Genomic DNA, 26339 nt, shown 5'->3' with positions numbered 1-26339 from the left:
AAGCCATATTTCAATTGCAACCATTAAGAAACACATTTACCCACACTGTGAAAAGCACAATATAAAAATTTATTTTAAATAATGAAATTTTTGGCCAAGCAGCATATATATCAAGATAGGGGAAAAAAACTGTGTGACTGACAGAATTAAAGGATGTTTTACACTCTTTCAGAATTTAGTGTACGCAGCACAGTCTCCAGAGCACATTTGCTCTAGACAATAAGGTACTTCCCATTGATTTTGTGACATGTGAGCAATGACCTATTGTAAAGGCCATCTTTTACCACATATTACACTGCTAACGGAGTGCTAATCAACTTCAATTTTTAGCCCCACAACAAAAATAACTGATGATGAATGACATCATTTTAAGGGAGCAGCACAGGTTCTCTTTATATATAAATGTATCTAATACTTATAAGAGTGACTGCTATGTAAAACTTTCTCTGACAGCAGGTCCTTTTTCTGTTATACAAAGTAATTATGCTGTAATAAATTGTTTAAAATGAAAGTCATACATCAGCTATGTACAGCGGATGCATAGATTCACAGGAAATCAACATTATGCGTGATGTTACATGTCCAGATCCAATTGTGAAACAAAAAAACATTTGTAGGAAAATGTAAAGCACAATTAAAAATAAAATCATCATGTGACTTTTATTCATTACAGTGCCCACTTATGAAAATACACACATTGAGCAGGTTTTGGGATGCCAATAAACCTAACTTGCAGGTCTCTGGGGATATGGGAGGAAACATGGGGAAGAACATGCCAACTCCAAACAGAAAATAATTGGGAATGGAAGTCAAACTCGAGACATTAAATCTGTAACAGAGCAACCATAATCAGTGCACCACCATGCCACCAACACCTTTCTATATACCCAAAATTTCTAAATGGCACAGATTTAGATCCCCTGTAAGAGAATTGTTACCATGTCTTTGCCGAACACTACTATTTAATCACATCTGTCTAAAAGCATGCAAGCCAGATTGACTAGAACTATAAAATGATACCTTCATTAATGTATGTACGCATGAATGTTGTACGTAATCTTTTGGTGTCCTCTCAAGTATTTATTTCTGTATTGTGCCACACTTGTGAGAGACGTGTTTGATTGTAATAAGTCTTAAATTAGACAAATACATCTCATTTTTAAAGAGCAATATATATGAAATTGAATTCAAAAATCTGTGAGCTACATATGCCTTCACTACATGCTACATAGACCAACATGTATAAAAAAATTCTCTCTACCTAATTCTATCTAGTTCTATTTTTCTAATTTATATTTTACCTATAGGTGAATTTTACCCACTCATGATGTAACGTATGTGAATGCAGCAAAAAGTGATAAGCTATTTCACAGTTTTCTTTACATAGTCCTCACAACTACTTGTGTGTGAATTTATTGGGAGTAAACAAAATTTACTTGACAACATAATACACATTTTTCATATGTCAAGTCTTACAATAAGGAAAACAAAATTTAATATCATGATATAATTTTCAATTGCGTATATTTCATTTTTTACAGTCTGATGCACAGCTAGTTCTAAGCATAACCACTCCCCCTCTTGCTGGTATTACTAAAAGACAAGCCTATTATGTCCACCTCGGAGGTAAACTCTGATTGGAGTCACACAAAACAGACTTATACTTCGAACTTAACTTGAAAAGAAGAAAGAGACCTGAAGGAAACACATTCATAGTTATAATGTGCCAGAATACTTTATTTTTATATAAACAAGGCCAGTGCATGTTCCTTCAACATTAAATTTAATTTGGTTTTCATAAATACTCAGCTTGAATATGTACATTGCTTTTAATATTAGAAAATCTGCAATTGTACTAATGTTATCAGTTTGCTAGCTATGTGTACAATGCATTTTGTTACCCTGTTACCACTGGGGTCACTAATGCATTAAGGCCGATTGCACACCTAAGATGGAGAACCAAACAAGTATAAACAAAACAAATGCAATGACCAGTTTATGCAAAATTTCTGTAATGGGTGGTAAATAGAAAAACACCAGAAAAAAATTCAAAGCAATTGTAAACAAATGAAAACACTCAAATGACATTATTCCCAAAATAAAAAACTGGAGAAATATTGCAACATAATCCATATAAATGAGAAGACAGTTGTGGGGACCAAGTCCAAAGCAAACACACACACTGCTGCAGCATGACAGCACATGAGAAAGGAATATTTGCATTCAGCAAATGATAGAAAGTGTTTAGCTGTAACCAGTGGGAGCAAAACAGATTATCAATGTAAGTAGGTGGTTGTAATAGTTGAACCTTAAGAGGTTTACAAATGCCTAACAAGCCAGATGACCAAGCAGCCGTGCTTCTTAGTTCCCAGTACAGACCAGAGTTGCCATTGAGCTGTGTGTTGTGACTCCTCTTGATGATATCCAGGGTGTCCTGCGAGAAGAAACACCTCCTTCTGGGAACACCGGTAACCCCAACACAAATCCCAGCAACCTTCAGGGTCTTGTCACGGAAGGTCTTCCACATCACATTAGGATCAGCAGTCACATCCAAATCTACAAGTTCTTCACACAAACTCCGTGCAAACTCATTAGAAACAGCCTGGTCTTGGAGTCTGGCCCATTGCACATGACCGGAAACTACTTCTACAGGTTGTGTTTTTTTTTAAAAAAAAACAATACACATAAAACAGACATGCGGACAGTTTTGAAAAACAGAAAGAAAAAAAAAACATCAGCACTATTCATGAAGCCCAACTACAACACAAGTGCTGTACCATTTTCCATAAAACTAATCCCAACATTCCTACAAACAATGCAAAAAGATGTACAATTTTTTGTGATTTTTAATCCTTTATTCGCAACATTAGTAAGTTTCTTGTACAGTAATCCCTCGCTATATCGCCCTTCGACTTTCGTGGCTTCACTCTATCGCGGATTTTAAATGTAAGCACATCTAAATATATATCACGGATTTCGCTGGTTCGCCGCTTTCTGCGGACAATGGGTCTTTTAATTTAGATTACATGCTTCCTCAGTTTGATTGCCCAGTTGATTTCATACAAGGGACGCTATTGGCGGATGGCTTAGAAGCTACCCAATCAGAGCATGTATTACATATTAACTAAAACTCCTCAATGCTATAAGCGTGGCGCTTATTTTGTTTGTTTCTCTCCGTCTCTCTCACTCTCTCTGCCTGACGGAGGGGGTGTGAGCAGAGGGGGCTGTTTACACAGTGGCTGTTTGCCTAAAAGATAGGACGCTCCTCTACAAAATGCCGCTTTATCTCGCGGTGCTTCTGTATACTTAAAAGCAAGTATTGATTTTTTGATTGTTTGCTTTTCTTAGCGAGCGCTCTCTCTGACATTATCTGCTCTTCACGGTGCTCCTTTGAAGATAAGATATGTTTGCATTCTTTTAATTGTGAGAAAGAACTGCCATCTCTGTCTTGTAATGAAGCACAGTTTAAACGTTTGACTAAAGGGTGTTATTTCATGTCTAGAGGGCTCTAATAATGTTAACAGTGTGGGAGAGTTTATAAGGGCTTAAAATATATAAAAATAACCATACAAAACATATGGTTTCTACTTCGCAGATTTTCACCTATCGCGGGTGGGGGTCTGGGATGCAACCCCCGCGATCGAGGAGGGATTACTGTACTGCATTAGGAATTTTTTCTCATACCCCAAGTTACTCTCCAGTTTTGAGGTCAAAGTGCAGGGTCAGCTATTTGTACAGAGCAACTGGAACAATTGCAGGTTAAGGGTGCTGCTCAAAGCCTCGACGGAGTAGCATTCTTTCTGTCACTTTCAGAGTTTGAACCAGCAACCTTGGAGTTACCAGACTAGATCCTTAAACCAGAGGGCCACCAACTCTGTCCTGACTGTATAGAAATATATATATACACAGGGTGAGTCAAAATTATGTTAACATTTGAATGGCAGAAACAATTTATTCAGAAAACATACTTCATATGTGCAAGATGATTTACAGGAATGTCTCAACATGATCGCCATCATGTTCAAAACACAAAAACCAAACGAGCAACAGTACCTACATAAAGCCAGGACACACATTTCGCGGGGAACAGATGATACCACAGTCTGTATTCTGTCCTTTAGGTCATTGATATCACAAACTTTTCTGCTATACACATGCTCCTTCACCATACCCCATAACCAGAAATCACAGGGTTTCAAATCAGGGGAGTGTGGAGATGAAGGAAATTGTCCACCATGACCAATCCATCAACCTGGTAAGGTGTGGTCAAGATAAAAATAATCCATTAGTATTAACATAATTTTGACTCACCCTGTATATGTCCTCAGTATTACTGTGACAATAAATATTGCAGTTCTCTACTGTTCCAATTCTTTTATTATATCATTGTTCTTATTCCATGTAATTCACTTAAAGGGCCAATATAAGATAAAATCTACCCTTACTAAATAATGAAACATGTAGCATGTAGTTCCGTGGGGCACCGCTGGGAGACAAAGTGGGGAACTATCCACCAGGGCTGTGTGATGATATAAAAGATCACATTGTTATTTCAAAACATTGACAATGTACGATACCACTGCCTTGGGTTTTGGAAGGGTGAAGAGATAGAGATGCTTGTAAGTATGGATAATATATTCTATTCATGTACTGTGGGAAGCATCTTGACACTGGGCAGTAGGTAGGTGGTAGTGAATGGTGCACAGGTGTTTTTAACTTGGAATACAGTAGTTAGTTTTGTTGTCTCACAGAAGGCTACAACTCGGCACACACAGTAGCATTAGGTAGGGTTATTACGATTACTCAAGGTTATTCAAGTTCATTTAAAATTACTACAAATCACAATGCTGTATTTTCACAAACCTCAAAAATGTCATCTTCACTATAAAATGGATTTGATTAAATGTCTACCAACAGGAAACAAACTCGCCAATTACTTTTATTCTCTCACATACGGTATCCTCAGTTGTTCTTTATCTACCATCATCTGAACAAAAAAGTGAGTCATCATGTGTTGCAGAATTTTTTTTTTTTATTGTAGAATGGCTATAATGCAGACTTTGCCTTTTCTTACCATGTGTGAAAACAACACACTGCAAAAAGCACATAATGCAGAGTGTCGACTGGTATTGCAAACTTGCAATGTACAATGTGCATGCAGGAGGACAATGGGACTGGCCTTTTGAAAAAATGTAAGGCACTGTTTTGATAGTGCAATCAGTTTACTTCAATTTTGTTTTCTCATGTACACAATATAATTACATTTCTTTTTGCTAGCAAGCAGTGCATGAAATGGGACCAAATTACTGCCAGTTCTTTGTTTAGTCAGCATCTTGTTCCTCCCCCAAAATCATTATAACTTACACAAAAGGGCAAGCAGCCTCCTCTTTAAAGTTCAGAATGTGTGTATATTAGTATATGATCTTGAATCTATGAGCACCATTAGAACTGGCCCACTTCAAGCACTGCTCACAACAGCAAACAAGCACCACACTGCTGCTACCTTCTTTCTCTGACGCTCATATCTCACTGCATAGGTTATGTAAAATATAATACCTCATGGATAGGCTCCAGTTGTCCCAAGACCCAGCCCAGGATATGTGGGTCAAGAAAACTGATGGTGAATGAAAAATATTGTAATGTTACTGACAAGTTGCATTAGCCTAGGGATCAGTCACCCACAATATGAGCAGACATTGCATCATGCAAATGAGCAGCTTCACAGGACTCTTTAAAAGGGGCAAAAATGCAAAAATAATAAAAGAGTTCCACCTTATGCAGTCACAGTGAGTGATCATTTAAAGGACATTGAACTGCCTAAAAGAGTTAAGTAAACAGTGAGAAACCATAGGAAGTTCAAGCATGTTATTGACACTGTGCTACAAATTTACCCGAATTCTTCCCATTCAAAGTTTGTGCATGATGCTCTGATCAGGCTGCCATCCCTCATTTACAGCACAGTCCTGCTGTAGCAAAACAACACAAAATTAAAATCGGGTTTGCTCTCTTGACTGCCATCATTATATTACAAGAACTCGAAAATGCTGTAGGAATACCCATTCAGACATTGTAGCTGACGACTAAGTTTTGGAGGACACTGCTTGATTAGGTTTCCAGTTGCTTAGGACAGGTGTCATGTTTCTATAACTATTTTTTTTTTTTTAAAAAAAGGAGGAGAGAGAAAGGAAGCAGCAAAGCAAAGGGCCTGGCTACCTAAGCTTAGGAAGAAGGCTAAGGCAAACTTCACCTAGGGATGTCTGCCATTTGTGGGTTGGCCACTCAGAAGAAAAGAAATGGTGAGGTGAACACCCAAGATGATGTGTTGGGTTTTGGTATATGGCCCAATGGGTCTCTGGGTGATCCAGTTGGTGAGTTGGACACACTCTTTATTCCTTGGTATAGCGAGAAAGAAGCCATATTTACCTGCGGACTATGTTTTTCACATCATACAGAGAGAACTATAAGACAAAATATTCATTGTCATTTCACCGTGTTTAATCATTCCTTTTTTTTAAAAGGAACAGCTCAAAAAAGTGCATTCCCCAGTTATTTTGTTGTTTGAAATGAACAAGATGACAATCACCACTATAATTCATTAAAAAGTTTTGGATTTAAAAAGTAAGAATATCATTTTGACTTTTGTTAATTGGACATGGGGAAATCATTAAAACACCATGCAAGAAACACCCGGGACATGAACATCGGGTTTCCTTACTGTGAGGCAACAGCATTACTGTTGTACCATTCTACCATCCTACTGACAAATTAATATTTAGAGAAAAAAACTGAAATAAATCATGTTAAATAAGTTTGTAAACAATTAACTTTAAAGTACTTTTTCTCTTCACAGCTACTAAAATAAATGGGAGAGCAACATGAAGATGAAAATGACTGTAGCATAGATTACTTATAAACAGAGAACAATCTAAATAATTAATGAAAATAAGTCCAAAATAAAGCCCTTAAAAAGTGAAGTGTATTATTTCATCACCCTTCTAGTATTTAAAAAAACATCAATTAGCCAATGTAAACGTTTTCACAGATGTCAGTGAGTGACTATGTTACTTTGAATGGCAGGTCAAGATCCATAATAAATGTGCTATTATGTATACTTTTGGTTGTATATGCAGGCACAGATGAGGCAGTATATGCGGTAGCTGTTGCATATGGAAATTCTGATGTTAAATATAGAGTAAAAATTGCTTCCCTATACATCTGACAAATGTCATCTTGCAACAGTAACACTGTCCAAGCCCGCTGTTATTTATTCTTAACTTGTTTTACTCCATTTCTGTCTTCTCCAGCCTTAACCAATTTCAATTACATCTCTAGTGGAGTCTTTCAAATGTAGCGGGGCTATATAGTAATAGTGTTGTTCAATGTTTGTACCGAGTGCGTTTTGGTTCCATCGTCCCATTTGCTGTTTGGGTGCGTCAGTAAATGTCGTTCCCGTAAATACAAGGGGGAACGGATGATGGAAAGAGACCGCAGCCCCAAATTGGAAAACACCTGTTAACTATCAATCAATTACATTCGGCAGTACTATATAAACAATCAGGAGAGAACAGGGGAGAGAGAGGAGAGACGAGGATCACATTTCATCACGCCACGTCAACTTATCTGGGGCCTCATGGATAAGCGGTGCGTACGCACAAAAATGCTGCGTAAGATCTTTTCCATGTTCAAATCGCGATGTATAAAACCTACACTTGGCGTAAAGCCACGCGCTTTTCCACGGTACCTCTTAACTTGTCGTACGCAAGTTCTCCGCTCGGTTTTGCAGACTGGCGGCACCCAGCATCAAAGCAATGCTACTGTTCCTGTGTGGTTACACCTTATTTTCCTGACACGCTTTATAAATACACAGAAACTAACCGCATACTGTTTATTAGTGTAATGCATCTAATTGTAATTAACTTGTAACAATATAATGGTCCAGGGAATAACCATAGTACTCCAAATACCATAACTGCTTTAGTGTTGTTACTCTCACTGCACCTTCTTCTTCTTCTGTCAGCTGCTCCCGTTAGAAGTTGCTACAGCGGATCATCTTTTTCCATATTGCTCTCACTGCACCACTCGGAGTATTTATATCACTGTATCTGAGTGTGAATCACAGCAACAGCTGATCGGAAAGAGAATTATCGGTATACAGCTTCAAGCACACACTGTCTCAGCCACGGCAAAACATTTCAAAGCCTTTCCTGTACGGACCTCGCGGTTCAGAAACAGTTTCATCCCAAGAACTTTAAATGCACTTAATCAATTGCTCCTTGTAGAACTGTTTGTACTTATAAGTACAATCACCCCACTGTAAACTTGCACTACAGTTATAATATCGCACAACCTGAGCCACTATATAAAGCGCGTATTTACATATGATGACGATATCATTTTTAAGATGAAATGCAGTAAAATATGTTTATTATACAGATAAAACTTTAACTTCATTTAAATAATCTATATTCTTCACTGGGACTTTTGTGAAGGATAGAATAAACATGTACTACGAAGATATTTCAATGTTTCTTAAACATTTTGAAGAATCGGCGCTCTAAGCTTACAGATGGCTTCTACAGAGCTGATTGTGTGGCGATCGGTTACTTGGAGAAAGAAAAGCAAGGACTGCAGGGGCGGCTACGCCAATATATATTGAATATAAAACAGAAAGAGAAAATAACAACACAGCTAAAAATGCAGCGATAAATTTCGGCAAAAGTTAAATGCTTGTGTCATGAGCACGAGGTGGCTATGCAGTGTCCGCAACGGACGTGGCCATCAACCATGCATAAGCTACCTTATTGACATCGGCAGACGAAGGAGCCACCGATTCTTCCTCTGCCCAGGGCCACCACAAGCCTAGAGCCGCCCCCGAGTACTGCTGCAATAAATTATTTCATCAAAGGTCGCACACAATCACTGCGCCGTGAAACCCATGTTTAATAACGTGCTTTAACTCCTATCATCATGAAAATGATATCACGTATACATCTCAGTATTTTAGTTATTCAGAGAGCTGTAATATCACGAATGTAATGGATTCTGTGTCCAGTTGGAGGAAGAGAGCCGGTTTAAGAAGCAAGTAGTGATTCACACACACAGAGCACATAGGAGATCACATACAAAACAAAGCATTTAACGTGCTACTTTAATTACGATGTGATTTGAGAAACTGGTTAATTAAACGATTTTAAGATGAAGTTTATGATGTTGTACTTTAATGACAAAATAAAACTACATGATTAAAGTGGAAGTTTCGAGACTGAAGTTGACATTTCGTGCTTTTCCCCCACTGTGTGCCTTTGATTTCTCTGTACCCTAAAAAGCTTTCATATGACACTCAGACAGTGGGCTACAACTCACCTTTTCACGGTGACTTTGATATGTGTCTTCTTTTTTATTTCCGGCACTGTGCAATTTTGTGAACATGAGTTTCAAGTTTCTCCAACATGCTATGTCAATCGATCAACATCCTTTTGTTGATTATACCACGGTTTGATTAAACAAATAGTATGTTTTTCCTTTGCCTCCACTTGGTATTCGCTGAAATTCTTATATTTTCCCCTGTGCGTTTCCCATTGTCTTTTCACAGAAGGCTGAGCTTAAGGCTGATTTATACTGATTTGCATATTCAAAGAGGCGTAATTCTGGGAGTAGTTGGGGCGTTATATAAAGCGTGTGCACGCGCGTTACTTTTCACGCTGATCGGGATTTATGTAGCGGAAGAACGTGGAAGTTGGAGTATGCACAGATTCCTGTATCTGGATTTTTCTGTGCGTAAGCACATTTTGGCTTTTGTGCTTACGCCATGTTATAGTACAAGTTATACAGGAGGCCCCTGCTGTTTAGCACATCGCGCCATTGCAACCAGTTTGTTTTCATTCCGCCGGATTGAATTCAATTCCCTCATCACAAGAGACCCGAGGGTCGGATTACATCATCCACCTCAAGACGAGGATTCACAGTGAGGTTGCTCCATTTCTTCCGAGAAATACAAATGCTTCTCATATCAGTTGACCAGTCTTCTGCATTCAGGACAGTTGTACACTCGGACTCAACTTCAATATCATTGCCATTTTCTGTGTTCATTTATTACTATCTGTTTTTTATGTTTGTTATATGTTACTGGGGCAAGGGAGGGTTTGTCATTGAGTATATGAGTTACACAATAATACTGACAGTATGCTCACAGCAACTTACAAAAATGCAGCTTTGTTGATGACTGGTTAGCAGACTACACTGATCCTACACCATCAGTAACTGGCAGAATATCTCTACACAATTGCAGAAATGCACTGCTTTCTTACACTTATCAGCATTGCCTGTGTGCAATTTGTCATGCATCTAGCACAAAAATAGAGTGTATATGCACATATGTAGCACATCACAGAGCTCATTTACACAATTCAGACCAAATTATAGTTACAAGTTTCCTTGAGCCCTGTCTAGTACTTTTTTTGCAAAATTCTGCAGGGTAGGACTGTGATTTCCCACAACCATGGGATGACCAAGTGGTGTAGAAAATGGAATTAGCCTAACATGCATATCTTTGGAATGTGGGGAGAAAACACACTACACAGAGAAAAAAACACAAAAATGGAGACAATGTTAAACTTCACACAGAGAGTGAGTAGAATGTGGAACTGTAAGGCAGCCCCATTGACATTTGTACTAACCTAATTTCAATGATAAATCAGTCAATGATTTTTTTTTTATTCTTGCAGCTTCACTTCCAGGCTGATGTTCTATAAGCAGGCACTACAGAGATCTAAGATTCCTATTTATATTAACAGCATTCTATGTGGTCAGTATAATACACAAACTTTTTTCTACGGTTAATAAGCTACTTAAACCTACAAATAACTTTCCTTTGTTTGCCTCCTCTGATCTTTGTCAGAAATTTTTGTTGTTTTTAATTAATAAGATTGACCTGATTTATTCTAAATTCCAAAAAGGTCCATTTGTTTAGTAAAAAAATGTGTTCATCCCCTATAACTGGGAACTGTTTATCTAGTTCCCCATTTTTGGGCACACAAACATTACCTTCTCCTGTGCTGGTTGTCTGTCTGGCTGACATAAAACACTGGTTATCTGAAATTTTTCTCAGACTATAAAAATAATATGATAACACTAAGGTTTTAATAATTAAATTTTTTTTTTTTTAACCAAAGCTGCCTTTTCCCGTCTTAAGCAAATTTTAAGGCTGCATCCATCACTCTCCGATATATATGCGTTACAGTCTATTTAAGCAGCACAGACCACTAAGCAGGAATTAGTGGTTAAGGCATGTCACTAAATCACCAACCACAGTCATACACACTCATTCATAGTAATCAACTCACTCCCAGACAAAATGACAATGATCCTTGGCAAATTATTACTTTATCATCTCTCTCTCTTTTTTTTTTTTTTACTTATCCTCAGAAAGGAAAGTTAAATGCGTAGACAAAGCTACAGGTTGCAAGAAAAATGTGAAAATTCATTCCAAAGAGGCTGGCTAGTTGCAATCAATAAAAAAAACTTGATAATATACAAGCTTATTAATAGCATAGAACTTTTTTTTCACGTGTATTTTTATGTCACAATTTTTAATTATTTAAGATAAAATGAAAGCCTTGAAGAAACCACATGCATTCTCTTGAACTGTATTTATTAGCTTTAAGGCTGTGTCCCCTATAAAAGATGGCCAGAAAAGTATATTTACAGACTGTAAAAATAATAATACTACAGTGACATTTCACCTTTCAAACAACACAATGCCAACATTAAACTGGAAAGCATTTAGACTCAGAGATTGAATAAATGTCATTAATTGGAATGACTCACAAAAATCCTCTTTTTTAAAATGCTGGCTACAAAATCGGGTAATGTAACTAACTGTTAAGCTTTCTCTCTCTCTCTCCAGATAGTGACGATCCATTTAGATCAGGTTTCTACATTAGAGAGAAATGTATGAAAAGTAAGTACCTTGTTCCTTGTTGTACTTACTGGAAGCTCAACTTGAAGGCACACAACAATGTTCAGCTGTAGAGCTATCCGTATGCAAAGACATATTCTTTTTCGCGGACATTCTCACCACTACACAAAAATCACTGCAGCATGGGCAATGGAAGTGACTGAATGAGAATAAAATATTCTGCTGAAAATGTTTTTTTTGTTATTGTTAAAAGATTATTTTTTTTCTTAAGATTTAAAAGAGCCACAACTGGGGTTTTTAAGAGCTAGGTGTGCCTCGAAAGCCACAGGTACCACTGTTCTAGATCGTCATAATTTGGAGGAGCAGGGACTCTGCCCATTAGCTTGTCAACTAAATTAAGTAGGCCACCAATGGGTGCAAGTTCATACTCTAATCAATTCTTACTTTTATCTAGATTATTGTACCAGATTTCTAACATAGGTAAACAGTCTCTTTTTCTGCCTTAACTATTTCAACATATTAATTCTTAGCACTGTTTATTCACTTTTTATACAAAATTCCTAATACTGTAATTTTAAATATTAATAAAAAAAATGTAAATACTTGTTAATGATCATAAAAGCACAAATGTCCCTGCAACTACTCTATTAGCATATACTGTATTGTCATTTCTAGTCATGTAAGTTATTTCCCATTTACTCGATACAATTAAAATGAGCAGATTCTACAATTAAAAAAAATCTATATATATAATTCACTAAGGCAAGACAACCATGAAAAGCACGCCGGAAGGGGCGTGGATTCATTAAGCTGCCGACAAGTGAGACACACCTATGGCGCACACAGGAAGGTGCCACGCCCACCAACTCCAAGACCATTGGATACGACGACAACTCGCAGGGCCACGCCCACCAACTCGGACGCGACGACACAGAAAAAATGGCGTCATTTATGTTCGTCTGTCATAGAGGCCACATGCAGTGCAGGTCAGGTTAATGTCATGTACCTCCGAGCTACGTTGACTGTTCATACAGTTTGTTTGTCGCAGATGTGAATTGCTGTATTCGGCGTGTAGAACAGTTTGCGAGGGGTGTCCCTGTGTCTCTCCAGAAGTGTTCAACCATCAATAAATAATTATGCAGCATTTGTTATGCCGCGGGTTCACTATTGTGTTGTATTTTGCTCTCTCCAGAGTTCCATCTTTTCATTCACTTACTGTTGTATTCTCACACTAACCTGTTTTAGACAACCGTGTCTTTCCACAAGTGTTTAGCATTCAATAAATAATTATGCATGAAATTGATCGTGTGTCTAGGCGTGGGTAAGCCATTGAGCCCCATTCGGGCTGCAAACCGTGGAATTGCCACTAAGTGCGACTCATACGCTCCCACTGTTTTCGACCCTACCCTTTGTACACACTCCCTCCCACACGTTGACTGTTAATAGAGGCATGTTTCTCGCGGAGGTGAATCGCCATATGCAGCATGTAAAACTGTTTGCGAGCGGTATCCCATGGGATCATTCAAACATTCCTTTACAACTGAGGTTAAAACACAATGAAGTGAGCAGTCTTTAAAAAACGAGTTTTCGGTTACGACGCACGACCGCGTGCAGCATAGCAAAGTGTTGTACATGCTACATACAGCAATTCGCATCCGCGACAAACATGCATCTTCTTAGATGCTCCTGCACTTTGTACACACCCCCTCCCACCTCTCTACGCCGCATGTACGATTGTGTGTTGGTTCGTTCCAGCCATTGTTACAATGTTGCTTTTTTTGCTGATTTATTACATTACCGATTTTGCAAATGTTAAATTTTCTCCCTGTGCTTAAAAATTATTTAAAAACCGGCCTGATTATGCGGCGTATGGTACGCCGCGGGTTGGCTATTAATAAAAGACTACTGTGTCTTAAAATATAAGACTTACAAATATAGACACAAAAACATTAACTGGAGGATGAGAAGAAAATAAATTCATTCTTCAAGTTCAAGTAGCTGTTAACACTAGAATCCCTGTTTGTAATTCCTGCCCACCTTAATTTTACTCACACTTCCTTATCACTGCATTAATTGCACACCGATATCGCATTAGTTTTGCAAATGTGTCAATCGGCCGCAGGCAGGGAGCCTGCTATAGGCAGCTGAAGTCAGACACTAAATTCTCACAGCTGAAGTCTGTTTATCTGGGAGTGAGGTGTCTGGAATTGTACAGGAAAATAATACATTGTTATTTGAAATACATACATCTCATGTGTATTCCATGTCTACGACGATCTGTGTAAATATAGGATGACACACATAACTAAAACAGAATTCTTTTTTATATGTTATAGTAATAAAGACAAAATGTTGATGCGAATTGTGTAATTTTTGTAGACTGAAGTCCAATTATCAAATAAACACTTTCACATAAGGTATAACAAAACAAGTTTGCTTATGTGCATGTTGCTGTTGATGTGTGAAAACTGAAACCCGAATACCAATCGATACAAAGTAAAAAAGTGTGTGTTTGCATCTTTCACAGTGGAAATGCAGCCAGCTTACTGATATCAGCTTTGCTGATGCTGGGGTAAGAAAACTGCTGCTTTGTAATCAAGATGTTGGCATTTTATTCCCAGGGTCCTCCTTACATTTAGCGCTTTGAGTGGTGGGCTGCTTTTATTGTTACTACTATATAATAAAAAAATGCATTTGATTTGAGTCTCTATCAAATCAATGAAACATGTGTGCTTTTATTTAATAACTAGCAAAATACCCGTGCTTCGCAGCGGAGAAGTAGTGTGTTAAAGAAGCAATGAAAAAGAAAAGGAAACATTTTGAAAATAACGTAACATGATTGTCAATGTAATTGTTTTGTCACTGTTGTGAGTGATGAGTGTTGTTGTCATATATATATATATATATATATATATACACACACACACACACACACACAAACATATATATATACATATCTATACATATACACATATATACATACATATATATATATCTACATATATACACACACACATAAATACATACACACATACATATATACATACACACACATATATACACACAAATACATATATATATATATACACATACATACATACACACACACACATATATATATAAACATATATATACATATACACACACACAGCTATTTCGTATCAGTGCAATACGCTGCTTGTTAAAACGGATGACTCCCGCTCTTGCGTGCAAGTCTGCGTGGATATTATGAACTATCGTATTTGTTCAAGTTCTATTTAAATTTTAAATAGAAGGAATTTTTATTTAGTCGACAGAAATATCTTTGGTAGGAATGGTAAAACAGACAGGAATATTATTCGTGAATAAATCAACTCAAACCTTAAACAACTTATAATATTTTGCTCTCCATAAAAATATATCCTGTCTAAATTATACAAGTTAGAAATAAAGTAAACGTTAAAAGAACAAACATTCAAATTTCTTTACTCTTATGTAATTTTATATAAAAAATAAACTTAGATTTTAAATATCCCAAAAGATTTTGCTCTCCATAAAAATATATCCTGTCAAAATTATACAAATTCAAATATGAACATGCTGCATAACAAAACCTGGAAATATAAATAAAATGTGTTCCTTTCAGCAATAACAAATCAAATCATTCAGTTGTCTTTGCTCATATGTCATTTTAGAGCTGGACGCCTGGCATCTTTTTTTGGCCACAGGTTCGTTTCTGTTTGCTGTGAGGTTCTGTGTTGTGGAGATTCTCAGGATGGATTGCAGGTGCTCATCAGTGAGGCGACTCCTGTGTGCTGTTTTGTTAGTCTTTATCACTGAGAAGAGCTTCTCACACAGATATGTGCTACCAAACATGCACAAGGTTCGAGCCGCATGTAGACGGACTTTTTTTGTTCTTCAAAGTCACCAAAGCGCCGTGCAAACTCAGTGCGCTGTGCGCTCAGTTTATCAGCAAAGTGCGATTTGGGAACACCGTAGTGACGACTTGGTTTAACATTACTTGGCAACAGGGAAAGTGGGGCAAGGTGCACTGGTGCATTTGTGTCTCCCATAAAAGCAGCTTCACTTGAAATCACTTTGTGATTGTGCACGGGTTAAAGCGTCCGCTGAAGTGTCAGATTCTTATTTAATTATGCTGCTTTCTGTATCTTCTGCATTGCATTCAGGTTACCCTGATGTTTTGTCTCATAGTGCCGTCTTAGATTAAATTCTGTAATTACAGCCACATTAGCTCCACAAATGAGACACACGGGTTCAGTAAACATATACTCAGCCTCCCATCGGTTTTAAAGGCTCTATTTTCAGAATCAACTTTTCTCTTCAGCATCGTGTGAGCTAGCTTCGCAATAACTTGCAGCATCATAAGGTAGACTTGATTAAGGCGGTAAGTGTTAGGCAAGGCAGCTGAAGCGCTGCATTATGGGATCTGTAGTTTATTGTGTTACCAGCGCTTCATATACCGGGCTTTAATAACAATAATACAGTATATAAAATGATCTCGGGCGGATATAATTATACCGGGCGGATGTGGCCCGCGCCCTTGAGTTTGACACATATGGACTAAATAGAACTTGAAAAGATATATTTTTTCAAATGTGATCGCGCAATTCAGATAGAGTTGGCAGCACTACAGCCTGCATGCCTCAATAAGTCATCCTCCCTCGCTCTTACTTTTTACCGTTCATCTAATGAATACACTGAGTATGGCTTTACCAAAACAATCATTGATGGCGAATAAAGTATCCATTATTCGAGTATGTAGATCGGGATATATATATATATATATATATATATATATATATATATATATATATATATATATATATATATATATATATACCCGCGTATCGCAGCGAGAAGTAGTGTGTTAAAAAGCTAGAAAAGAAAAGGGAACATTTTAAAAATAACGTAACATGACTGTCAATATACAGTATTTGTTTTGTGAGTGTTACTGAGTGTTGCTGTCATCAAGGATTTGATTATCATTATTTCTTTCAATCAGGTTCGTATTTGTAGGATGTGTTGTGTTCAAGTTACATTCCGTGTTTGTCAATCGTTGTAAAGATGACAGGTTTCATTCATCGATTCGTTTCTTACTGCATCAATAAACAGCTCGTCTTCTTCTTTATCTGAGACCTGACACACTGCATGCACGGGTTTTTTACACTGTCTTCCTTTAGCGGGACATTGACTTTTCCAACGTGTGCTTTGTTTCCGCAGTAGTTGGATTTATGAATATGCTTATATGTATGAGACGCTTCATATTTTTGCTGCCTTTTCAATTGTGTAATTGGTTTTGTTCAGCGCTCTTTGGAACTGTTGCTTTTATCTGTGCACCGCGTCAGTTCACGTGAGCCTTCGGTGTACATGCATCGAAGGTTCCCAGCTGTGCTGGTGCCATCTCGTGCTATGTCCATGGCTGTATTTAATGTTACCTTAGTCCTGGCACTTAAAACTTTCTCTCGCAGTTTCGCTGAGTTTGTGTCAAACACCACCCTGACCATCTCATCTTCCTCTCCATAAGCACAGTCCTTCACCCGTAATATTTAGTGGCAGTTTGCTATTGGATTGCCGCTGACGGACGGCCTTATATGGGCAGGCACTAAATTACAAACGCCAGCGGCAGCCTGTCTATGAACTTAATTTAAAGTGTAGGTTTACATCGTGCTTTGTTTCCGAAGTAGCAGAACTCATCAATATGGTTGTATATGTCACTCACTCGCTTCTTATTGTTTCGCTGCCTTCTCAATTATATAATGCATGTTTTCTTAAGCGCTTTTTTGCGGTCTTCCTGGTTTTCTATGTACTGCGTGATTACGTGGGAGGCGTGATGATGTCACAAGAAACTCCGCCCCCACGGCGTTGAAGCTCATCTCCATTACAGTAAATGGAGAAAAACTGCTTCCAGTTATGACCATTACGCGTAGAATTTCGATATAAAACCTGCCCAACTTTTGTAAGGAAGCTGTAAGGAATGAACCTGCCAAATTTCAGCCTTCCACCCACACGGGAAGTTGGAGAATTAGTGATGAGTGAGTGAGTGAGTGAGTGAGTGAGTGAGTGAGTGAGTGAGTGAGGGCTTTGCCTTTTATTAGTATAGATAAAATTGAATAAAAACCAAATAAAATCACGTGTCATCCTACATTTACACTGGTCATTGTAAACATGGAACACACATGAAATGTATGTATTTCAAATAACAACACATTGTTTTCTTAAACAATTTCAGACACCTCACTCCCAGATAAACAGGCTTCAACTGTGAGAGTTTTGTGTCTGACTTCAGCTGCCTCGGTGGGGGATGGGATAGCAGGCTGCCAGCCTGCGGCCGATTAACACATTTGAAAAACAAAGGAGCTATCGATGCATAACTAACGCAGTGGTAAAGAGGTGTGAGTAAAATTAAGATGGCCTGGCATTACAAATAATTTTGCAGGCTTCAGGGATTCTAATGTTAACCAAATGTAATGGTCTTCATTACATAATATATTTTATATTTACATTAGCTAATCAGGTTTGTTTCAAAGCATTTGTATGCTATTCTTCAGTACAGCCCAACTAAGTGGATGGATAATTAGCCTCAGGAGATGAAATGGAAAAAAAACAAAAACAAGACTTATCTCCTCCATTTAGTATGTTAACATCAAAGAACAAAAATAAAAGAAAAGATAAATGTTCTAAACTGTGTATTACCTGGATGGGCTGAAGTTGAATAGGAGAGAAGAAATCCACGCCCTGATTTGTGTGTTCCTGACATGAATTGTATGGTGACTTCATTCCCACTGGACTCAATCATCTTGTCCCACTTTACTCCTAGTCCACAATATTTACCTAGGCAGAACGATAGTTATGCATATATTAATTACCATAATTAACATGCAAGTTACAAAGCAAATAATCAGCTTTAGAAAAAGGTGTGGATTGTGCTCATTAACTTTAGCATTAAAGAATAAATAGAATTGTGATGATATAAGGCAATTTCAAATTTTGTACATTTTCTTTTTATTATTGAGTCAACAAGCATAGCAAACGGAATGCCTATTTTACTTTTACTACAAATTTCAATCAAAAAGAACATGTAAATTAGTTGTACTATCATATGCAATTAACACTGTGCTTCAGCACCAGGAGTTAAAGATGAATTCACCGCAACATGTACTATTTTCCAAAAAGGAGCTTCATTTGTTTAAGTTCAAACTGATGCCCAATTAATAAACTAAAACTGGCTAGATATTAATATCATTCAGGTTTATAGATTCACTATATGGCATATTACAGTTCATCCTTTGGTGCTCAAGGAAAAGAAAGAAAAACAACAAGCTGTGATGTTTTAAATTTTCCCCATTTTATTAGTTCTATTAGTCTCAATATTAAGGATCGTATAAATGCTGTTTCTTTAGAATGAGTACATTAACAATATCAGGTGCCTCACTTGGACAATACGCAGAAGAAAAAAAAAAATCTTTCTTCTTCGGGATAGTTTGAAAAGTGTATACCAAAGACACAAATGCTTAATTTAAAGTACTGACCACAGTATGTATATAAACCTCACATGGCACATTTATAATTTTTTTTGTAATATACAGTAAAACAACTTTTAATTTGTCCTCATTATTGTGGTTCTAAAATTTAGAAATTATGAGCACCAATAACAGAATATGAAAAGGTTAATTCAGAGCTCTGCTCTCTATTGTCAGATTCACTGTGCTGAATAAGACAGCTGGCTTCTGCATTTTGAAAACAACACAATCAATACATATAACTGAGTTTTTTTTTTTTTTTTTTAAGCTGGGGACATTAATAGCGTCAATGACATCACTCTTCAAGAACGTCCATTAGACCACAAGCTGAGATATTTAGTTTCTGGCAGCTCTGCTGCTCATAATTACTGTATAATATCAGCATGTTGGCGTTGTCACATGAAAGCAGACTAATATGAAGTAAAGGCATAAACAAGCCAATAAATTTATTTTGTACATGAAGTCATCTTCTATGTCCATTATATTTATACAGTATAAGTTGCTTTGTCATTTTGAATAAGTTCCTGAAGAAAATAGTACAATAAAAGGAAGAAAAGGTGATAAGACAAAAACAACAGCAACTTAGTGTTGGAAATGTTCCATGATGAGGCATATGCTGTAACAGAGGTGGTTGCAGGTGTTTATTTACCTGTAAACTAGATCTTTGGATAATTTAAATCTTTATTTCTCTACTTGCTTAGGTCTTCATAAAACTACCTGATCTATTATTGTGCACCTTGATTGGAACACTGCTTCGTAACTGACTTCATGTGATCTTTAGTATATATTTAAAAAAAAAAAAGAAAATGGTGCTTTCCAAGTGTATTGTGAGTTTCAGTATTCAGCCTCTAAAGTCAGGTTTTGATTTCTACTTTCATTTAGAAGTTGCAAAATCATTATTGAATATTATGGTTTACAGGGCACCAGACAGCAGCTGCTGCAAGTATCACTATTGGGTGTATCTGAACTGTATTAAAAAGTCTTAACAACTTTGGACTGTTCCCTACTTCCCCAGTCTGTGAGATGAAAGATATAGATAACCAATTATTGTTTGGTCTCTAACTACAACCTTCCAGTTATAGTATTTGTTGAATACATGCTGGTTACTATAACACCAGAAACTTCTTTATGAGAAGATCAATCTCTTTGCAACTGCTAGCCAACAGTAACAGTTAACGCAGATCCACTGTTGTTGTGGATACTATAGGAATAAACATTTCACTGATTAGAAACTTTGCAAAAAATACTCATGTATGCCCAGAACAAGTGTTTAAAACTGGAGAAAATGCTGTGAAATACCAGAGATCATACTAATGAGTATAAGTAGGAGTCAGTATATTAAGTGATAATAATGCATACATCAAAGTAATATATTTAAAGTAGATAACAATAATAGAAAATATATAATATATTCAAATAAATGTACATTAAATAAATACAGCAATAATAAAACAAGTAAATGCAGTTAAAGTACATAAATTGAACAAGTGAAAAGTGAAATCAGTAAAATGAAACAATTACAATAACGTAAAAGTAGGGATGATCCGATCAGGTTTTTTAAGGCCGATACCAATCACCGATTTCATGTTACTTGATCAGTCAATTCTGATCTTTTTCTTTATCCCTTTAAAAAACATTTTACACTAATAGTTGGGCTGGCAATAAAATAATACAGATAATTATCAGGAAATAACTTTTCCTCAATAGAAATATAAGACATGGTCAATATAATTAAATAGAACTCATTCCATCCACATTTTGACAGACAACATGTAAAGACAATAAGAACAGCACCACACTAAAGCAATCATGGGGCTGGGGTAGAGTTAGAGCCACGTCAGATTAGGCTGATGCACACAGCAGTGAGACCAGGAGCAGCAGCATGCATGCTAATGCTTGGACTACAGCAGCTGTAAACACTAGTACGTCAGGAGTGGGAGCAAGATAAAAGAGAAAATGACAACAGAAAATGTTAATGAACACACACACACACACACAAAAAAAGTGTTATTGATGAAAACACCCCAATGGACACAGCCAATGCTCAAAAGACAAGGACACTGTTGGAAAAAAAGGGTCTGAAAAATTTAGCAGTTTGGAGATATTTTAGCATATTCCAACATAGACAGGTAATTTTGTACCATCTGAAGCAGAGCCATTGTTTACAGCACACAGAATGCAAAACTTTACAGTCTCAGACCAAGCAAGTGCTGCACTAATAGGGATTTCTTGTGCCTTTTTTTGCCCTTGCAGCTGACCACAATTCAGTGAATATGTCAATTTTGTTTATGTTCTCCTGAAAACTGCTTGAATTCGTACTAAGAATATATATACACAAAATTTTGCCTATTTGTTTCCCAATCATTTAAAACAGTTTGAATGTATTATACATAGGAAAGGATACAGTATAGAGGTAATTTGTTTGAGAGGTTATTTTGAATTAATGCCTACTTTATTTATTTGGAACTGAACAAAGAATTGACTTTCTGTTCTCCTGTAAAACATGAAAGCTTTAAGATTTTAGTTTTAGGTAAAAGATTTTACAATTTTAGAATTAAGGTTTAATTTATTTAGAGTTGACCAACAAATTTAGTGTGTTTTCTTATAAAACCTGAAAGTTTTTAACTGGTCATAACTGACACTTTTTTAATTTGTAGTACCCTTTTATTTATTTCGAACTGACCAAAAAAATAAGCATTTTTTGTGTTCTCCTGTATTACTTGAAATTTTTAAATGGTCAGATGATTTTAGTTTATTATACATACCTACTTGTACATTTGTCATGTATAGCTTCTGACAGAAAAATTATATTTGAACCAAAATCAACCTTACATCTTCACTTTGGAATAAAAAGGATCCTTTAAGCTTGACAGATATAGTGATTTGATTTATATTGTAATATTAATATTGACTTGTATGAAAATGTTTCATGAAAGGATTTTTTTTCCCATATCACCAAGCCCTAACTAATATAGGGTGGTCCAGATCTACTTATGCAAATTTCATTATTGTATAACTTAAGTTTATTACATAGAAAATCACCCGAAAAATCCCAGACTATTGAGAAGTGTGCAAACTGACAACATGAAGAACCACATAAATCAGAGTCATCCTGACGATCTGGATCTGTATAATTAGATCTGGACCACCCTGTATTTAATGTAGGACATAATTATTTGTCTAGTTAAAATGTATTTTTATAATTAAACTATAGACCACATATGCATATATACACACATATACACACACATATACACACACATACAGTGGAACCTCGGTTTGCGAGCAGAATTTGTTCCGGAAACGTGCTCGTAGTCCAAAGCACTCGTATATCAAAATGAATTTCTCCATAAGAAATAATGGAAACTCAGATGATTCATTCCACAACCTAAAACTATTCATATAAAAATGATTAATACAAAATATAAAGTAAAAATACATAAAACAAATTAACCTGCACTTTACCTTTAAAAAGAATCATGGCTGGTGTAAGTAAGTTTCTAAACTCGTGTGGGATTCGACCCAAAGGGACGACACGCGGAAGAGTGTCCCAAAGCAATCACAGTCTCCCAGCGCCGTAGCAGTTTGCCATATAAGCGCATCCAAAAAGATCGCAGACATGCTATAAGTGCCTGCCGTCAATGGGTGATACAAGGAACATTATAAAGATCCCGCTACAATAAATAACAGCGCTGTTGCTGTTTCAAGCTGAATAAAGCTGGTGTTGTTAAAGTACTGAGACTCAGCTTCGTGTTTTGGGGCGCAAGATGGGGACTCGCACTTCACACACACACACACACACACACAGTCACAATGCTGTAGTAAACAGTATACACTCGTACGGATGTTGACTATATGAGTGAGGCACACAGACTCAGACGGAGAATAGGAGACGATTGCCCTCAAGACAAGAGAGAGGAAGAGAGAGAGAGAGACGTGCGAGCGAGTGAGATAAGGAGAGAGAGAGAGAGAGACGCGTGCAAACGACATAAGGAGAGAGAGAGACGCGCGCGAACGACATAAGGAGAGAGAGAGAGAGAGAGAGAGAGAGAGAGAGAGAGAGGCACTGCGTGCAAGCAAGAGAGATAAGGAGAGACAGAGAGAGAACCACCATCAGCTCAGCTGTGATCACATGACGCTCAGCAAACAAAGTGTATCCATACTACTCGTATTGCAAGACATCGCTTGTTTATCAAGTCAAAATTTATTAAAAATTTTAGCTCATCTTGCAAAACACTCGTAAACCAAGTTACTCGTAAACCGAGGTTCCACTGTGTATAAATATATATATATATACATACATACTATACTACACACACTATATAAATAAATATTATAATTATATACACACATATAATATATATATATATATATATACACATATATACATATACATATATATACATATATACATATACATTAGGCTTGGGCGGTAAAACGGTAATATGGTATCCCGCGGGATCTAAAAATAGCAACGGTGTCAGTTTCAATACCGTTATACCGTCATAAAAACAATGCACTTATATAGGAGACAAGGATTAAATATTAAATATAATTTATTTAATGCCTAAAAATGCATTATGCGATGCGTGGTTGTCATCCGTGACAGCGTGGAGGAGAAAGAGAGAGGTGGGGAAAGATGGCGAGTCGCGCAAGTGACCTGGTCTCGAAAAGAACACAACTTCTGCAGTTTGGCAGTATTTCGGGTTTCGGCCGAACGAGAAGGGAGAGGCGGTAAATTTGGACGAGGCAATTTGCAAATTGTGCAACAAAAAGGTGACTGCGAGAGATGGAAATACATCGAACCTAAGGTCGCATATCTGAAACCACCATCCACTCACTGCTGCGAGGATGGACCCGGGATCACTCAGTGCAACAGTTTCAACGCCTCCCGATGCAGGACCAACAACATTTAGGTCCACCGCCAGTACGCAGCCGACGATAATGGGGGCCTCGGAAAGCAACAAAGTACAAAAGGGACAGTGTCCGTTGGAAAACCTGTACTGATGCAGTGACAAAATACTTGGCGAAGGAAATGGTCTCTTTCACACAGTGGAAAAAAAGTCCTTTACGGACATGGTAAAGGTCCTAGATGCCCAGTACGAGCTGCCTGGACGGAAATATTTCTCACAAACAGCCGTCCCACATTTATATAGTAAAGTTAGAGACAATGTTCAAGTGCTGCTGTCAGCGTCACACAGTTATTCCTTAACAACTGACATGTGATGCGTCAGTTAACATGACACCATATATGACTCTGACTGTCCATACTATTACACCTGACTGGAAACTTGAATCAAATGCCTCCAAACTACGTATTTTCCTGAGAGTCATACAGCAGACAATCTTGCTGCTGCGCTCAGAGCTGCACTTCAGGAATGGCAACTTGACTGAGAAAAAACTTTAAGCCATAACCACTGACAAAGCGCTGCTAACATTCATGCCTATGCTATGCTGCTTCGTCACAATCTAAACTTGGCTGTCACAAATGGATTGCATGACCAGAGGCAAAAAACCGAGCGCGCCCTCGGACTATGTCGTAATATTGTCGGGCCTTTTCACACAGCTGGCAACGTAAGCATGAACTCCACAAGAAGCAAGTGGACTTGGGACTCCCAAAACATAGTCTCATAACGGTAAGCATAAAGCGTGCAGAGAGTTCCTCAGGGGCAGGGGCTCAAATATAAAAAAAGGGATATATTATATAAATATATATATATATAAATATATATAAATAAATGTGTGTGACCCTCCATGGATATGCCTCCCCAGACAATCATTAACCCACCACCAAACTGCTCATGCTGAATGATGTTACAGGCAGCATAATGTTCTCCATGGCTTCTCCAGACCCTTTCACTTCTGTCACATGCTCAGGGTGAACCTGCTCTCATCTGTAAAAGCACAGGGCACCAGTGGTGCATCTGCCAATTCTGGTATTCTATGGCGAATGCCAATCGAGCTGCATGCTGCTGGGCAGTGAGCTCAGGGCCCATTAGAGGACATGGGGCCCTTGGGTCACCCTCATGAAGTCTTTCTGGTTGTTTAGTCAGAGACATTCACACCAGTGGCCTGCTGGAGGTCATTTTGTAGGGCTCTGGCAGTGCTCATCCTGTTCCTCCTTGCCCAAAGGAGCAGATACTGGTCCTGCTGATAGGTTATGGACCTTCTATGGCCCTCTCCAGCTCTCCTAGAGTAACTGCTTGTCTCCTAGAATCTCCTCCATGCCCTTGAGACTGTGCAGGGAGACACAGCAAACCTTCTGGTAATGACACGTATTGATGTGCCATCCTGGAGAAGTTGGACTACCTGTGCAACCTCTGTAGGGTCCAGGTATAAGCCTCATGCTACCAGTAGTGACACTGACTGTAGCCAAATGCAAAACTAGTGAAGAAACAGTCAGAAAAGATGAGGAGGGAAAAATGTCAGTGGCCTCCACCTGTTAAACCATTCCTGTTTTGGGGGTCATCTCATTGTTGCCCCTCTAGTGCAACTGTTGTTAATTTCATTAACACCACAGCAGCTGAAACTGATTAACAACCCCCTCTGCTACTTAACTGACCAGATTAATATCCCATAAGTTCCATTGACTTTATGCTATACTCTGATTAAAAGTGTTCCTTTAATTCTTTTGAGCAGTATATATACACACATATATATATATATATATATATATATATACATATATATATATATATATATACACACATATATATATATATATATATATATATATACACACACATATATATATATACATATATATATATATATATGGTCTCCTCCTTGAACCGTCACCTTATCGTGGTGGAGGGGTTTGCGTGTCCCAATGATCCTAGGAGCTATGTTGTCCGGGGCTTTATGCCTGGTAGGGCCACCCAAGGCAAACTGGTCCTGGGTGA

The 26339-nt window shown here is 37.5% G+C and overlaps 1 protein-coding gene across 1 annotated transcript in view; it reads right to left on the bottom strand.

Moving 5' to 3' along the window:
- The window catches only part of dcbld2 (discoidin, CUB and LCCL domain containing 2), a 140481-nt gene that overhangs the window by 74578 nt on the left and 39564 nt on the right, over positions 1-26339 (bottom strand). The window contains exon 3 of the mRNA XM_039744866.1: positions 18611-18748. Coding sequence (XP_039600800.1) covers positions 18611-18748 — 138 coding nt within the window. The remainder of the gene's footprint in view (positions 1-18610; positions 18749-26339) is intronic.

This window comes from Polypterus senegalus, chromosome 2 (assembly GCF_016835505.1).
Source record: "Polypterus senegalus isolate Bchr_013 chromosome 2, ASM1683550v1, whole genome shotgun sequence".
NCBI classification, from domain to species: Eukaryota; Metazoa; Chordata; class Cladistia; order Polypteriformes; family Polypteridae; genus Polypterus; species Polypterus senegalus.
The sequence above is the reverse complement of the archived record's forward strand: the minus strand, read 5'-3'. Positions and strand labels throughout refer to the sequence as shown.